An 18,481-nucleotide genomic window follows, 5' to 3' on the forward strand; every position below is an offset into this window, starting at 1 on the left:
AAGGCAAGCATTACCTCGTTAGAATTTGTAACGCCAAGTTTTCAAGGCGTTCAAGCTGCCCTGAAAGATAGGGAAATACGAAGAAGAATGTCTGGTGCTTTAAAAAAACAACAACAAAAAGCCCCCCGCAAATGGACCATACCAACCACAGTTCAGCCTGGACATGGATCATCCAAGCTAAAATGCAAAGGAAGCAAAGAAACAAAACCAAACCCTCGTCCCTAACTGAAACACCACTACTGTGGAAGGGGAAATTACTTTTAAAGTCTTTGCCAAGAACTGCACATTATCCATTCATTCTAGCTGAAACCTAGTGGTAGTTTGCCTGGTTCCCAATTTGATTGCATGTTTAGATTTTCTGAGTCCCTGAAGAAGGCAACGGGCCAATATGAGACAGTCCCTTTTGTCACATCTGCGCCGAGGAAGGGACTAAAGCAGTCTTTCAGATTTAGGAAAAAAAATGTGTGTTTTCAGCCAACCGGTACTTTGAAGCTTTGTTTGCTTGTTTTCCCATTAAAATTTTCAAATTCCAAACAAAACATGGCGTGCAAACAAAGCTTCACAGGCTAAAATGGTAAAGGAACAAGATCTGAAGTCCTGCAAACGGAAACACCAGTGTTACAAAGCTCTGCATGATGTATTTATGGCAAAGAAAGAAAAGACCAACTTGCCACTAAACAGGTGCCTATTCTGAAAAAAACAAACCAAAGGAGATGGGGGAGAGAACACAGAATACTGATTGAATCAGTGCTATTTTGATAAGCATGCGCCTTGTGTTGCTTTCACAGACAAATTCAAAGAAAGTTGCTCCACTCACGTAGGTTGGAAAACATGGACCAAAAAGGGAAAACATTTCCTTGACTAATATTCTACCTGGCCCCAGCATGAGGGCAGGGGATCAAGATTCTCAGATGCGGAACACCTGTAGTGCAGGTCAGGACTTACAAGCCTAAATGGTGACAATCATTTTTATTTTCAAAGAGCCTTAGCCAAACTCCGCTGAAGCAAATGGAAAAGATTTTTACTGACTTCAGTACTGCCTGCTTCCAAATGTAAGTTAGCAGAGAGACACGCCAATCCACTAGTAGTCCTGGAGGAGAGGATGTTACTAATTCCAGGTGGTGTCACTAGTGGAGCTACTTTTCCTTTAGCTCTGCCAGGGGACCGGATAACGTGAACATTCCCTGACCTGACCCAAGTCAGCCAGCTGCATTACCTCGAGCGTTTCTTACCTTGAACGCTTCAGGGGCAGTTCAAGCTAACCCCACTGGTTTCGCACTGAGCCAGCTGACAAGCACTGAAGCAGCAGGGGAAGCTACTGGGCAACTGGCACTTTGTAAAAACCCAAAGTAATCATGCAGATGCTTGAAAACTGATTTAAGATCCCAATTTTGATGTCTACATTTAAAATATTAGATATTACCCTTAGTGGAACAGCGAAATAAAACACAGTCTACTTGCAGATATATATTAGAAATAGAATCTTCTTACCAGTAGTCGTAACTCTCATCCCAGTTATCAAAATGAATTAGCAGGCGGTTATCCACCATGTCCGTAATGGTTGCGACACACATTAGCGATGGATTCTTCTTGTCCACTGCCTCTAATTTCATTCCCAGACGAAAACCAGAGGGTGTGACAGGCTGAGGAACAGGACATCAGGAAAGGGAAATCAGCCACGTTCTAGGTCAGGCCATTTAAATTACCCTTATAAACTCATTTGTTGCAGGTTGTAACCCCAAAACCCACAGACCAAAACACACCATAGTTACAAGCAAGAGGTCTACAGCCAACATTTCCACGTGTTCTGGCAATGATTGTTACTATTTCTAAAGAAGAGCTGATGTAGCTCAAAGAACAGAATCTCCAGGTACACAACACTACAGATTCAAAGGCTAAGACGCACACGCCTTGCCGTGATGAGTATTGGCTGAGGATAAGCGTGAGCATTGCAGGTCCTGTCTTATTAGTGGGAAAGTTAGAGAGTCTTCAAGGAAAATAGGTGACTTGGTTGGAAGCAGAGCAGAGCTGCACCGTTAGGCCCTGATCCTGCTGAAATCAGTGCTCTGTCCCTCTGCAGTGTCAAATCCACCAGACCGTGGACTTTGTGTCATCTGAGTGACACAAAATGGGGTGAGTGTTATACAGGAACTGAGGCAAAAAGAAAGCAACAGTGGGTGAAGGATGAAAAATGCTCAAGATTCATAGTCTCATAATGAATCCCATGGCGCACATGAGTATGCTGCTGGAAACCAGAAATTATTTTGGAAATGATTAAATTAGAGGAAAGTGACACAAATATCTTGACTGTAGGGACACAGCAAAACAGACCATCGTAATATATTTCATAAATGGTAGAGTAAATCTTTTCCTCCAGTATTAAGGAGGAAGGGAAATACAAATTCTCTCTCTGGGAAGTCAGTGACTGGGGGAAGGAAGAAAAATGGTCCTAGTTTCCCATCTTGAAAATAAATCACAGCAGGAAATAGCTTGCATCTGATTGTATCATGGTTGTACCTCTGACATGAGCATATTAAAAACACGTAAACATTCTGGTCAAAACTCACTTAGCGTCAGACCTATTTGAAACATCTTGTGTTCAATATCACCACTTACAGTGCTGAGGGTCTTAAAAAGGCTTTTTGGAGCTGCTTGAGCTTTGCAATTCTTCAAATAGGAAGTCCAATTAAATTCTCCCTCCTTGAAACCTAGAAAGAGAGAGAAAAAGATTGTTTTACACAGTCCCGTTACATTCTGATTGCTTTTTCAGAAACGGAAATTACCTGGGAAGAATATGAACTTTGTATGATAACTGCCCTTCTACAGTCTGCAGGGGTTATGCATTGCAGCTAAAACATCTTTCTCTTTTTCAGTATAATGTCCAATCATTAATCTTAGCCTTCAATGTTTCTAGAAAATTGAATGCAGGAAAGAAGCAAGTTCTGAACCCCAAAGAGACTCCTTGCTTTACATGCTCATCCAATAAAGAGCTTCTAATTTGACTAACAACATCAATCTTTGGGAATATCAAAAGGAAGCTGTTTTGTTCTTTTGTGATTCACTATCTTAGTTACATTTCTTCCCTTTAAGCCACTCGGATCGAGTTCCACAATGAAATCACACTGAAAATGAAACATGCAGAGCCAGAACAACTAGTTCTTAGTAGAATTTATGGTTTCTTGTACACCATTCTATTTTTTTTTTCATACCTTTAGGAGGGAGCAGCTTATGACTTGTTTTTTCACACCAGCCAACAGGATGGATGTCTGAGGAATCAGCATTAACCCAGAAGTCATAGCACTCTGGATAACCATCAAAGTGTAACCGCATTCTGTACCCTTGTACCTATAATGAGGGGATCTCTAATTATCACAAAGGGTCATAAAGAAGTTAAAGAAAAACACTGATCAAATGTTTCTTCCATATTTGGATTTATAGATAGAAGTAAATTTAAGATCTCATTTATTTCTCAAAAGTCTAGTTTTATTTTTCCTCATTTATGTCTCCCAGTTGCCATGCTCCTCTTTCCTCACTTGAAATAGTTGAAAATAAAATTGCTCAGTGTAACTTCACTGGCCTCCTATTCCATACTCATTGCACATATTCCTCTGCGGCAACACCTGGAGCACAAATGCAGCCCGAGAACCTTGATGTCTATACCAGATCAACACAGATTTCACAGAATTGAAGAAGCATTAAAAGCATTTTGACTTGCTTATATTTACTAAGTCATAGGGCCCAATTGCACTGTTCTTTTTCATATTTGTTCACTGCATGCAATTAATAGGTTTACTATTCTGAGTTACAACTGCAAAAATGTGACAGGCACAGATCCTTAACCACATAACACTATTCCTTCAGCGTCCCCTTGAACTCCTCCTAACCATTAAAGTACTATTATTCTTATGTTTCTACTTTTTATTGAAAAAAATCCTAAATGTACGTGGGACTTTTGGAATCAAAGATAGGAAGAGTGACTACCTCAGCCACTGTGAGAACACAAAATCGCGAGGGGTGTTCAGGATCCAGCCCTTCCAATTTCATTCCAACTTTAAATCCATTTCGGCCTTGTGGGAATGATTGATACTGTGAGGGAGGGGAAGAAGGAAACATTTGTTTTTAATTCCTAAAGATAAAATCTATTGCAGAGCAGTCATCAGATATACTTAAGGCTTCAAATTTTCAACTCAGAGAAGAAAATTCTGCCACTAAATGATTGCTGCTTTAATAGGCAGGCACAGGTACAGAGATCAATAATGACATGATCACCATATTTCAGATTTACTTGTTATACTAATTAATCTCTCAAAAACACTGAACCACGAGCCAGTTGCAATTAGCTATGAACAAATCTTCCAGCAGATGCAGAAACGAGCTCTATTCAAACACAGAAGAATACTCTCCATAGCCCAATGTAGGAGGGCTGGCAGAAACAGCGAGCCAGGAAAGCTAAAATCGCTTTCCCTGTGTCAGCACGAGGTCGGCAGTTCAGACTTTTCCAAAAGTTAACTTCTCATCTTCAAATGGTAAAAGGGACAAGGCATGTTTGATCTGGAGCCCATTTACACAGTCATTCCAGAAAACATTTCTGTTTTTCATTTATTTGCAGTCTTAACCCAAATTAAACACGTGAAGCATAATAAAGGCTTAAAAGAAATCTGAACTGGAATAGCGACTGGCTTGTTGCATCCACCGCAGTTACCTGACTTTCCTTCTCAACTCACTCTGTAAGATGCCAACAGCCCTTGGCTTTTTAGAGCTCACCAAGAGTTGAACTTTTAATGTGGGCTGGTGCACTGGAGTGCGGAAGCAGCTTCACCAAGGCTAAACTCATCCTCTCCCACCTTCAATGCATCAGACTACAAATGAACACAACTTCCACCCTCCCTCATAACAGTCACTTCTCATTGAGACAATCTACAACGTTCAGAGAGCTAAATGACTTGCAGTTTTCTACAGAGGAAGGCTGGAATGGGTGTTGTACAACCACAGACGAAGCACAGGACATATGAAAGGCATTAAGCTGTCTCTCTCCAACATTACTTGGAGATTGCCTAACAGCCCATTTATCCAGAGCTACCCAGAGCAGATCAAAACAGTCATTGTTTATTTCTGAGTGAGATTCAACCAGCATTTTTTACACCGTGGTTTGAGATGAGACTCACAGGGCAGATGCTTGTTTCCACAGTGCTTCAGGGCTGGAAACAAACATGTGGGGGTTTTACTGCCTGCTTGCACCAAAACAACTCATAAATGTAACTGCTGGCTTGAGGGTAGTCTCCAATCCTACCTCCACTGAGTTAGTAATTCTGTGATGTTGCCTGAGAAAAACATAGCAAGAGAGTTGAAAAGGCTGCCAACCTCTCTGAACATTTTTAGGGGAGCAGCTGGCATCCGTTCCTCTTCTAAGTAGGAAACCCAGTTCCATACCTTCTTCTTTCCAGGAACAACTAAGCAATCAAAAACAAAGAGGAAAAATTAATGTTTCTCTCCGATGCCTCCTGCTCTGCCCTCTCTTTTTCTCCTCCCATGTACAGGCCAATACTGTTTTGCTCTTGTACCCCAAAGGAGGCAGCGTTAACCAACTTTTGAGGAAAGGTATGAATTCCAGCAGTAGGAAAACCGTGCTCATTTCTCATTTAAAAAAATATTTATTATATCCCAGGTCAAATGAATTGTGGCACCCAGATTGCTGGCAAGCTGCCCATGGAAAGTTGCCACTGTAAAGTTTGGACAAGATATTGTAACTTAAAATTGTGGAAAATAATTCCTTCTCCTGATACTTCACAGAGGAATAAGGGGTTAGATATAAACTAAAAGACAGCACAAAGAGGCATATAATTGCAGCTGAAATAAACCTAAAACAAAACAAATGAAAAAACAAGTGAATTTTTGTTCCGTTCACAAGATTTTTTTTAATATATATACACACATATATTTATAACCTGCTAATACCACAATGCATCTACTAGAGAGGCAGCTACCAGTACAAAGATGATGAAAACAATGACTTGGACAGGTGCTTGGATTCATTCTAGTAGGACCATGGTCATACACACAGAAAATTACATTTTAAATGCATATTGAAAATTTCCTCCCCAGTTTACATATGTTAACTCCTTTAAGGTACATAATAAATTTAACCCATAGTCTATAATCAATCACATGTTGTTTACAACTTATTTTCTATTTAGCATTTGTAGTCTGTGGCTATGAAGCTCTCCAAAGTCAATGCAAAAAAGATTCTTATTGGCTTTGGTGAGCTTTGGATCAGGCTGTCTCCTTCTAGATCCTCTACGCTGTGCCCATCATGCAGGCAAATCTAGTATATTCTTGCTAACACATTTCAGAAGACTGACTGTGTAAGAGGGTTATGTACCTAATAATAAGCTATTCTGAATGTGAAATGAGCTCTACTGTCCTTTCCTCTTCTGTTTACTATTATTCATTTTATAATAGCTAGTAAAAAAATCTATAAACATTAAAGAAAAGAGACTATGAGCTTAGCTCACCTTGTTTTATTGGTTTAGTGTTTCTGCGGCTTTTCATATTATTTGATTTATTCTTCTCCTAGACACAGATATGTTAAAAAAAAGTTTAGCAATATTGTTTTTTCCTCCCTCTTTGATCATCTCACAATGCAGGTACAATAAGGATGTAACATGTAACTAACAGGACTATTAGCTAGCATTATTTTCTTTTGAATAACCCTGCAAGAACATTAGTAGGGTGTGTTACATATATAACTTTGATCCTGCAGTATCCGAAAGTGCTTTACAAATTACTTAATATACGCTACTGAAGTTCATTTAAATATGGCTACTGAAGAGCAACAGGGGCCCAAAATCTCCATTACAATACGCAGGATTTGCTTTCTGCAGTGCAGGATTTACTGCTCACCTAAGCAACCTTACAGTAATGCTCCACTCTCCTTTCAGAGGTTCTTATGTGCATCTATACCAGGGAATGGATACAGAAAAAAAATAATTTATGAAGCCCTGAAGGAAGGAGAAGCTTCAAGTAACTACTGTCATCGATGAACACCTCAGAAAATGTGGTCTCCCTGTGTCACACTCCGAGCCAGACTGCCATTCACATTTCTTCTATGTGTTTTTCAAACTCATGTTAATTCACACAGGGTTGTCGTTTCTCAAAGCAAACCAAAAAGGGCAAAATCTGAAATGCAAAGCTGCCTGTCAGACATGCCCCAGAAGAGACAGGGGGGCAGTTTCAAAGGAGAAGGGGAAAGAGACAGGATGCAAGTACTTCCGAAAACACATGTACTTGAAAACATCTTATACACATCACAGAGAAAAGCTGAGCAACAAGATGAGTTAAACTGTTCATGACATCAGAAGTTTCAGCTTGCATTACCAACGAACACCTACCCCAGCGTCTCTGCATTACAAAAGCACGTGCAATACCTGAATATAAATAAAATGGTTCAGGCCTGAGGTGCTACGCACATGGTAGCAGAGTGCAGGCTTGCACAAAGAAGGGCCCCTAAAGGGAGTAAGATACGCAATGAAAAGTTAGGAAAAGATCAGGTCAGGACTGAGCTACTTCTATTCACCTGACGTTAATACAGGTTTCTAGCAGTGTAGTGAGTGTACGTGCAAGTACCTAATAAAAAGCAATCAAACTCCGCAGTTTGACACTCATCTTCAATATCATATAACAGTACTCAACTGTAGTTAGGTAAAGTATTTTTGGAGGCATGTGCTTTTATTACTGTGAAATACACCTGGTGCACAGGGCTATAACTACACCTATGAAGATACAGTCTGAAATCTTGACTTGGACTTCACATGAGCTATTCACCCTTATGACTCCTCAGACTTCAGAACAGATATTCTCATTACTGATGTAAATCAGGATCAGACCCAGACCATTCTTACGGGTACAAAACAACCTCCCTCAGCTCAGTTTGCATTGCATAGTGAAATCTGAGACACACTATGGTCCCTGCTCTTCAGAGTTCTCTTAAAGAAAATACATGCAGCCTCATTTACCTCATCCTCATCTGCATTTTCCTCGTCATCCTCAGACTCCAGAAGCAGCCTTCTCTTCCTTCTGAGACGTTTGACAGGTCTGTCAGCCTGAATCACCTGACAGCCACTGCTGGTATTAAGATTTCTACCATTTCCCCTGTTTCTGCAATCATCTGGAATGTCTCTGGTATCACTAAACATCCAAAATTGAAAACAGAATCAAATTAAAAGTGCAACAATACTCCTGCAGTATTCCCAGTGTCTCTGTACCTCTTTGGAAGAACGAGGATGCCTAGGCTGAGAACCTAAAGAAATGAATCATGTTTGCAGGACTTGCCAGATACATATCTTTAAAAAGCACTCCAAAGTACCAGCACTGCTCTCACCACCAGAGCAGCTCGAAAGGGTTTTTAATTTTGCCTTTTTACAACTCTACATCATCCTTATCTGTAGGATGGGGAACTGAGGCATGAAGCACACAACCAGCGTTTCCGCAGGCTGGGAAGAGAAATGAGAACGAAGCTCTAGAGAGGAGCCTTCCTCTGTCAGGCATGGGAGCCTCCAGGGTAAGAGGAAGGTCATCGGCAGAGCTGCGCAGCTGGCTCTGTTTCAGCCGTGCCACGGTAACACTCGCTCTCAGGATTTCATTCTACTTACAGCAACACTTTTCTCTAACACAACGTTCTCTTTAAACATTTTTAAACACAGAACAGGAAGAATCTGGGCTTTCTTTACCTGGCCCTGTGCTGCTGGGAGCCCGTTTGAGTACAAAACTTTCCATTCTCAAAGCAATCCATTTGCTCACAGGTTTGGAAATGGGAGCCGGGCACACCTCCTCTGGGCACTACAGAAGCAAAGAAAAAGATAACTATTAAATTAAAATGTTAAAACACCTTTCATGCAATTAGTTCTGTCAAAGTCCTTTACAATCTTTCATTACGTGACCCTCAGTATCCCATTGTGAGGGAAGTAATTATTATCTGTGCGCTGGCACATAGGAAGAGTATACCATCTCATTAAAGAAAAACCTCTTTTATCTGCAATATTTTAATTTTGGAGAAACCCTGTCCCTTGTAAAAGTGATAAAGGAGGATATAATCTCAGGGCTATAACCAGGACACAGTTACAAATCCTTTTATATTTCTTTATTCCTAGTAACCCTCTAACTTGAAAGACAAATGTCAAACAAGTCCATCTTGTTTGGATACTTTTAATACAGTTGGTTAGGTTTAAAAACTTCAGCCTTTATATATACCTTGTACATATGAAAATTCTTCATAGGCAGTCTCTAAAAATAACTCATTATTGAGGGGAGAATAGAAACAATTATTTCTATATCTAGCAAGGGATATACATCAATCTTTCATCTGAATGAAAGCATGAAAATGTAAGGAGTAACTCCAATATATGATTTATGTTTACTTTCTCCTATGATTTGAATTGTTCCTAACGCAAATTAATTTATGTTGAATATTTTAACAAAACACAACTACAAGTTGCTCAAGTAACCTGACGTGCAAATTATGCATGGGGGCTCCTATGTATACGTCATCCCTATTCTGCATTTAGTGGCACCGTTTGTGTGCACTGGTTTGATCAATCCATTTTTTAATACACCATTAAATGCTTAAAAAAAAAAAAAAAAAGAAAAACCACACCACATCACACAATCCAGAACACTGAGATATGAGTCACTTTGCTTTTTGTTTAAAGCCATTTTCAGAGTCTTCTTACCAGTACTTGTACTCATTCTGCTAAGACGACTGACATTTTTCATTTGTATTCGATTGCTCCCTATAGCCCAATATGGATGTCAGGTGGCGCTGGCTGGAATTGGGCAGATAGACTGCCTACGCACAGAGTGCACGCATGCCTGCTTGTATCACAACTCAAAGCCTCTCCCTGTGCCGTCGGGACCCATGATTCCAGGCAGGGAAAAGACAAAACAGGGAAAACTTGCAAGAACCAAGAGCGCTTGAAGAGCACTGCTCAATTAGAACTCACACTGATCTATGGAATACACTTGGACTAAAAGGGTGTGAAAAATTCTTAGTGCTGAGGTCTCCATGTAAGTGTTGGTTCTTTGCCTGATGGACTGACATCTGCTCAGTTCCCAAGACGAGGAGAACAACCCACAATCAGCAGGAGTGTAAGTGACTGCCTCTAAGTTTAAGTCTATCTGCAGAGCTTACAATGAAATCCGAGATGAGAAAAGCCAGCAGGGAAGACAGGTACAAAGCCTTCCTACCCAAAACCAGAAATAGTTCCATCAAAATCGTGGGGAAAGCCAACTGGCAGACGCTTGTCCAGGCAGGCAACAAGAGGAGAGATCATTCTCTTCCCAAAGAAGAAATTCCCTCCATGGGGGTGTATGATTTCAGTGATGTAGCCCTGCCTTGACAAGGGATCACTAACGCAGATCTTATACAGAGTTAACATCCTTTTAATTACTGCACCAGGATGCACTGGTGATGTTGAAGACAACAAGACACTGAACAAGCTCCAGCTGCTGTCCTGTGGTGCCTCTGTGTCCCAAACTTATTCTCAAGTCTCTTGCCAGCAACGTAGAAGAAGTTCTGTTTCAGTACAAGGCATCAGGCAAACCTATCAAGGGTTCCCTATGCCACAACCACATGCTGTCACGTTTAACCAAGAGCATCTTCAAAATATGACCTTACACTGGATGGCTAATGGTACCCTTGGGATGAGAGCTCTTAATCATCACTCACTCCCTAGCACTGGTCTCCATTAGCACTCTCTGGAAGACACTCAGGCACATCTGTGAGGGAGCTCTACTGAAACAGTGGGTAATTTAATTGAAGGAAGCTAGTGATTTACCAAAGTAAGTGAGGCTGGCCTGCTTAACCAACCGAGTGGTCTAGAATGAAAGAGCTCAGAGGTTAACATATAAATATTCTGTTTTGAGCTACTGGTTTCTGGATAAATAGATAAGAACAGGTCTGCAAAGAACTGAGATATTTTTCTTGTCCATTAAACTGATGTGCATGTCCAGTAACATGCTTGTATTATCCTGTTAAAACTCAGTTTTTCCCTAATTTCAATTACAGTAGCCTTGGAAACCTCAAAACTCTTATGGCTAATAGTGTATCTCTTGGCATGAGCCTAGTTAGAGGAGATTCTCAAGGATGCTCTTGCAAAGATGACTAACACTACTGGGGATTCATCCTGAGCCAGGAATGGCAGGTTAGCACAGCACTGTGCCACCCATTCATGCTCCACACTGCGTAATGCACGCAACCAGAGAAAGGAATCATGCTGGAAGTGCCCATCGCCCCCGAGAGAACTCAGCTAAGGCACAGCTATAGGAGTGAGTCAAACAGGGCCAGGTCCTGCAACTCAGCCACACGCATCTTTAGCACAGCCCGGGGGCACTTCTGGCCTAGCTCACCTAGCACCATCCCAAGAAATTCCCAAGCATAGTTCAGGAGGTAGCATGGAGCTGAGACGCTGCCCAGTGGGTGCAACCACTCTGTTTTGGAGGCTGAGGGTTTAATAAGGTATATGTGACCAGACCATTCTGGTCTAACAGCCCCAAACCAGGCAGTTTAGTTTAATACAGATGCAGACTTAACTGCTGTCATGACAAATGCATCACCAGTGCTAAGGAGAAACATTGATGTCATTGCTGATCCACTACCCTGGAAAGAAGGGGCTCCAACTTCCCAGAATCACCACTTAAAGAGATCCCAGGAAGTAAGTTAAAACTCAGCGTGAGAGGGATGTTTGACTACATCGACAAGTCTAGCGCAGATCGTTTACGTAACCACGCTTACCTCCACAAAGGCGAGCACAATGCATGCTCCAGGTACTGTTATGACTACGCAGTAATTACATTCACTCTAAATACTCCTAAAATATTCGAAATAAGACAGTGACTCACTCCACATGCTGCGCCAGGGAGTACCACGCTACTGAAACACGCATTTCAGTTAGACCTGTTTCTAGAAGCTTTTTCAGAAACCATATATTCTCTTCCACAGCAAAAAGCTCACCTTCCAAATGAGTGCTAGAGGCAGCGGAAGCGTTGATAGCAGCAGGAGCAAAGCTGGTTGGGCTGGCATTTACTGCTGAGGCCGAAAGAGTTTGTATGGCTTCTGCTTCAGTAATGATTTCTAGCAGTCCAAACTCATTTAAACGGAACTGCAGGTAACAGAAGAAAGCAAGTGAATAAGCAGTAGTAAAAGGGCTAGGAAGGGGGACAGGAAGGAAGAGGATTCCCTGAGGAGCAACTAGGTATGGGACAAGAAGAAATGGCTGTATGTACGTTAAAAAGCATTAAAAATAAGTAACAACGGAAGTGAGAAACACCCAATGCAACTCTTCCTCAAAATGCCACCAACGGGCCCCCGAAAAAACCCAACGATGCATTTTGTTGTCAAGGAAGGAAAGCAACGTTAATTCTACCTGCTTTGGATGCACTCCCCTTAGAAAACACAGACCTCTGACGAACACATCAGAATAAAGACCCTCAGAAAAGCAGTTTAACCCACAACTCTGCTGTGACGGTTCAAAATCATCCAACAAAGCACAACATATTGCAGTTATAACATACAGCAACTTCCCTAAAATCTCAGTGCAAGCAGGAATCACCCAGCTGTTGACAGAAGGGTCACATTCCAGTAGAGAATGTGTCCAGTACGTCCCCCAGCTGGTGCTTGCTGGGCTTTCCAGACCTCAGAGCCCAGCGACAGCCGGGGCTGCATGAAGGCAGTGAGCATCTGGAGCGGCAAGAGGCCAAGCGGTTCTCAACCCTTCTTCAATGACACTTGACAGTCTGGTGGGAAATGAACTTCCTGGAGGAGCAGAGGAATGCAGGGATAGGCAGTGGCGATATGGTTGAAGAACAGTAGACACTGAGAAGTAACTAGCCTTTCTTCATTTGATAAGCTCCTCCTTGCACAGTACCACTTATTAGTGAAAGCCACAGTGGGGCCCTGACCCAAAGACAGAGGGGAGAGTCTCAAGGCCAAGCCAACCGTTTCAAAACAACCTAGAAATACACCTAACAGAAGCCACAAGCAGCCAAGGTGGGTAGGTGACATGTACCAGTACGGCCAGGAGTCACAGTGTCTGAGTTCTCAGTCCCGGCTCCCCCATTTTTGACCCTTAAGAAACCCTCTGTCAGCTGTTGGCGTAGGTGACCCTCCCACAGAGGTTATGCTAGCGCACCCAGCCTCTGCTCCGACACAGAGCCTGCCTACCAACCCTCCACACACACTGCCCATCCTGCTACAAGCCAAGAGTAACTTCAGAACAAGAAAACCCTTCTAGACACACAGCGAAGCGCTCACACCATGGGGTAGCTATGGAGAAGGAATGATATGTGGCAGACTTTAGACACTCTCATCCTTTAAGCTTAAAAAATTTCTTAGGCTATGAAGGAAGACTTCATTGGTCCAGATAAAATTATGAAAGTGTGCCAAATAGTGTCAATGTGCATCTTTTATTAGTCCCGATTTGCAAAGGCAACCGAGCACCAAAAAAAAAAATAAAAAAAATCACCTTTCTGATGAGCAAATAGCTCTAAAGATTACTCACTCCTTGATCTTCTTTACTGCCTGCAATACAGAGCTACTGAACTCCAGAATGAAAGAGACAAGTCAAAGGTGAGTTGCATTCGCAAGCTCTGCTCCAACATTTTTATTCATAGCACTTTATTAGTTTGAGATCTTTTCTCAGCCATCCGCTCTCCGCTCAAACCTCCTAAACCCAGTTTAAAAGCATTTGCTTCACCTCTGAAGCAGGGCTCTTCATTGCATTAAGAAGCACCGTTCTTCCTCTACTCCTGCATGCTTCCTGGGCTTAGGATCCTGCCTCCAGCACCCTACCAAACCTTATCCCAAATGTTCTTCCCCCTCCTGCCTCTTTTGATCCGAAACCTGTATTTCTTAAAGCTTCAAAGATGCTGGACTTGCTTCTAAAAAGCTCACTTCTTCCTCTGCAGCGCTGAAGAGACAGAGCATCATTTTTATTTCAGCAGGAAGAGAAACAACCCATTCATTTCAAAGAAGTGGTAATTCTAAGTGGACTAAGTTTTCTTCAGGAGACCATCCGGTTTAGAGAAGAAACCTATCGCTTTCCCCAAATGCCAGAAGAGCAGCAGCACAACGGTGCAGATCCCAGGGGTTCCTTGCCATGGCTGGTAAGGACAGCTCAGCATCATGAGCAGAAGGTCAGTGGAAGGAGCATCTCCAGAGCTCTACGTGCCATTAAGCAGCAGAGCGAGCGCGAAGCAGAGCTTGCAGCTGGAGGTGGGGAAGGGTGCCAATGTCATTGGGTATTAGCAGATAGAGACACTCCTGCATACAAATTAACAGCTCTGATTCAGCCCAAACCAGTGAAGACAGCAGGCCGTTATTTCCTCCTTTAATAATTTGATGACGTACCTGCAGCCACATAAACTGGTGAGGTCCAGCCAGGCCCCAGAAAACGTAAGTTTGTGTTAGAAAAACAATGAGCGTCTTTATTAACAGTCTCTGATCTGATGCTGAGGACTGGCTGATCCATGCAGGCAACCTCCAGTTTCATCCCGAGACTCATCACGGCAATATCCCTCATTCCTAAGTTCTGGAAATGCCTAACTGTGTTACTATCAGGACTGCATCTTCCTTTACACAAAGGGGTTCAATATAGCATGTTTGCTGATATGAAATCCACACAAACCCTCCAGAAATAATCTATCCTTCCTGAGAATTTTTTGAAGGTAATTAAGGAAAAATGTATTTCATTGTGCATGCAAGAACTGGAATATAGCAGGAAGAGAGGGGAAAGGTTTAAACAGCAAAAGCAAAAAAAGAGAAGTGTTTGGCATTTCTGCAGGGGAAAAAAAAACTGTCTGGCATCTTAAGAATGAAGTGGCTTCCTGCACAGCTAGTTATCATGTTCCAGCTAAACATTTGTACCAGACTCACTAACTGTGGTAGCTTTTATACTTGATCATCTAATATAAAACAATACAATATTATTTGGTGTCTTTCAGTCTAATAAATAACACGGTGCTTTGTTGATTCTCTACCATTATGAGGAATCAATAAAAGTGAAGCTGTTTCTGCAAAGAAACTTTACTGCTGGTTAAGAGAAAACCTGAGGCAATACATTGCTAAGCTCTTTTAAGAAGCAGAAGTATAATGACTTTGACTAAATACAGTCCAAAAGTTAGGCCACTGCAAAATAATCATCTAAAGAATCTCCTAGAAAGTCAGTGGACCCAATTCCATGTCAGTTTTCTGGAAATGTAAACCACTGATCTCAAATTACTCGAAGCATGCAAGTTCATCCACGTTCTGCTGACACTTGCTGGAAGAAGCATTTTCCTCGTAGCCTAAGCAAGGTCTGACAACCCGTGTAGAAGACTTTTCTGCACAAAGGGAGAAGGAGGAGGGGAGGAAGGGGAAGACTGTCAACACTTCCAGAAGCTGGGGGTCCTGATTCTGAATGCCTGATGTGATACCAACAATCTGATTTTTCAAAACTCTCAAGTCCCTTCAGCTCCAATTTATTTCACTTGAAATTGATTTCCGCCCCCCCGAGATTCAGAACTTGCAGCCTTGAGGGCAATTTTATGTATTCATTTTCAACCATCAGAAGTGGAATCGAACAGAAATAACAGTTGAAGGTAATTTGGGAAGCAGACAACAATCACCCTCCTCCCCCCTCTAACATAGAACACCATGTTCGTGACCGTCAGATCTTGGTTCTGATTTGCACGAGATCTGTATTGATCACTATCATGAATGTGTGAAATATAGACAGCTGTCAAAAGCTGCAAAAAAGAACCACTGATGTGAAAAGAACCTGAAGATTCAACCCCACAAATTAGGAAAATTTGTCTTTCTGAGAAAACATCTTTCTCACGCTGGGCTGAAATTAACAGGATTTCTTGCCTGAGTATGTTGTATGGACACGACTTGAGAATTAGGAAGATCAGGCCCACAACTTCTATCAGCAGAAAACAATTACTTAATATACTTCCTCCCTTTAGAAATCAACTGAGCAAGAAATTACAAGGGGAGAGGGAGTATCACCAGGCTTTCAGAAACATTACTAAAATGTCACCACTTCCTTGGTAATGCTAACCCCATTGTTTAAAACAAAGTGTTTTCTCTGCACAACTTTTATTTGCAAACTGCAGAATACATTGCAAATATTCTGCGCTGCCAAAGGCACAGTGGCCACTCATGTATTGTGTTCCTTGGTTTCTTACTTGTATGTTGCTACCAGGCAAGGTACCAATGCCGTCTTTCCAGTCTAAGGCATTCAATAAATCACGGTCTGCTGCCAGGATGCTGATGATTCTCTTCGAGACATTCTGCTCCATCTTTCTGCTTAGTCTTTGGGCTCTTTACTTTATTTTAAAAAAGAAAACTAGGGTGTGAAAACAAAACAAAACAAAAAAAAGGTACAGAATAAACAGGCCTGTTGCTTACATTTCACGGAGGGTTTTCAGAGCAATACTAGTTTCAGAAGATGGGAAAAAATGTTGAACATGCATTTTGCCCATGACACTTAATTAAATATGAATAGAAAGTTAAAAGCGTTAAGCATATATGCAGCTTGAGGACAAAAAGATAAACTGGTAAGTTTTAACAGTTACTTGATTTGTATGACGTTTTTGCCAATTACAGTTCACTGGCAAGATCCTGGGGTCTCTGGATTCAGTAGGAGCTTTGGTCCTGATATTAGGAGTACCAGGATTTTAAATTACAGACACACACATACACAGGTGCATGCACAAACTCATATACTATATACAAGTGACAAGTCTGTCACTGGGGGGAGGGAGCAGCAGCATCTAGTGGCTGTTGCCAGGTCCCTCTACACTGCCATAATGTCAAGGCTCTACACTAGAAATGCCATAAAGCTCTTAAAATGCTTAAGCTCCACATACTGCTTTCGTGACCCAGCAAATACACTAATGGGCTCCATTAGAAGACTCGTCTAAAAGCCATGCTGCTATATGGGCTCCCCATATCCAATTACTCAACTATTTTTGTGGTAGACATTAACCAAACACTGACCATAAATTAACTATACGTTCCTGCCCTTTAAACGCAACCTGAATACTTTCAATCTATGAACATAACTGCTTGCTTTAAAAAAAAAAAGATAAAAAGATTCACAACCTTCCCTTGAACTGTCAACTCTGCTAATTTTTTCAGTGTGAGCAAAACCATTGACGTCGAGTTCGAAAAAGCACAGCCCAACTGACAGGTCTAACGGCATTCCTGTGGGAATGGGTCAAAACTGCCCACGGTGGGGGTCTTCACTTTGACATTTGAACGCTCCAGTTCAACAAAGTCACTCAGAGCTCTTAACTCAGAGTAAGAGCAGGCATCATCCAAGGATGGTGCTGGATCTGCCTTTGGCAGATTGTTTCTCTCCCTGAGCACTGGAAAGTGCCTTAAGATACATGGCCGGGGCAGGGTTTTAACTGCCGAGCGCTTAAATTAGGGCAGGCAAACTCCACTCCTGATCTGAGGCCTTCTACATGCTAGACCTTCTACCTACAAGTTGAGCGTGTACGTTTAGTTCAGCCAAAGGCAAAACCACAGATCTGATATAGGATAATTTATGACGTTTGAGCATTCCTGCAACTCTAATTTAAGCATCACAGCTCTTTATGATTATCTTAATTGGGTCAAAAGCAGGACAGACATTTGTAAACTCCAACACCAAACGTCTTTGGGTACCACAAACTGATCCCTGTAGGAGGAGTTCCTTCTTTTTTTCCCCAAAATATAAAATTCCAGCTACTTACAATCCTGCATAATTGTGATTAGTGGAATATAGGCTAGTCAGAACGAGTCAGGAAGGTGAAAACAGGAGCACAGCGGAGCAGCAGTCAAGCTGCAGAAGCCAGTTCAGCTTCCACCGGTTTTAACCGAACTGCAGGTGCGGAAGATCCACAGCCGGTATCCGTGGCTACGTACACAGAACAGACCCGCATCAGCGCCGGCTGGACGGGGAGTTATGAATCGGGCTAAATAAGCCTGATGTAGGGCAGTATTGAACCACTGTAGCCGAAGGCTTGCCATACATTAATACTCGATGTAGACTATATATGTATGTCTATAAACACTTGTTTGTAGCCAACGTTTTGATGCAAGCTTCAGCAAGGGCAAAACCATCACTTTTTAGATGTCATTCTTTGCATTCAGGCTTAAAAAATACAGACCCTTGAACACCAAGACTATTTACAGAGCTCTCTCTGGGACAAGGAGTTTGGAAGATACTTGAACAGAATTAATTAAGTTGTCAAATTTATTTAAAACTGGGCCAGGAAAACTGTCAAAAATCACAATGTAGAAAATAATCTTGTATTAACCGGAGAAGACCTGATACAGTAATGGGCCTTTTTCATCTCTATATTTTATAAATCTAGTAAAACCCCTAGAAAAATATAATCAAGAAATTACTTTTCTTATAATGCTCCCTATCAGTAGAATTTACAATAAAACCAAGATAGCCCA

General features: G+C 41.7%; 1 protein-coding gene across 1 annotated transcript in view; it reads right to left on the reverse strand.

The window, feature by feature from the left end:
• Positions 1 to 16,329, reverse strand: part of LOC104259393 (lethal(3)malignant brain tumor-like protein 4) — a 37,238-nt gene extending 20,909 nt beyond the window's left edge. Inside the window, exons 1-10 of the mRNA XM_059830805.1 lie at positions 16,216 to 16,329; positions 12,005 to 12,152; positions 8,727 to 8,835; positions 8,013 to 8,184; positions 6,513 to 6,570; positions 5,362 to 5,450; positions 3,982 to 4,086; positions 3,210 to 3,345; positions 2,617 to 2,708; positions 1,492 to 1,643 (exon numbers count right to left, since the gene is read on the reverse strand). Coding sequence (XP_059686788.1) covers positions 1,492 to 1,643; positions 2,617 to 2,708; positions 3,210 to 3,345; positions 3,982 to 4,086; positions 5,362 to 5,450; positions 6,513 to 6,570; positions 8,013 to 8,184; positions 8,727 to 8,835; positions 12,005 to 12,152; positions 16,216 to 16,329 — 1,175 coding nt within the window. The remainder of the gene's footprint in view (positions 1 to 1,491; positions 1,644 to 2,616; positions 2,709 to 3,209; positions 3,346 to 3,981; positions 4,087 to 5,361; positions 5,451 to 6,512; positions 6,571 to 8,012; positions 8,185 to 8,726; positions 8,836 to 12,004; positions 12,153 to 16,215) is intronic.
• Between the last annotated feature and the right edge of the window lie 2,152 nt (positions 16,330 to 18,481).

This window comes from Gavia stellata, chromosome 29 (assembly GCF_030936135.1).
Source record: "Gavia stellata isolate bGavSte3 chromosome 29, bGavSte3.hap2, whole genome shotgun sequence".
Lineage (NCBI taxonomy): Eukaryota > Metazoa > Chordata > Aves > Gaviiformes > Gaviidae > Gavia > Gavia stellata.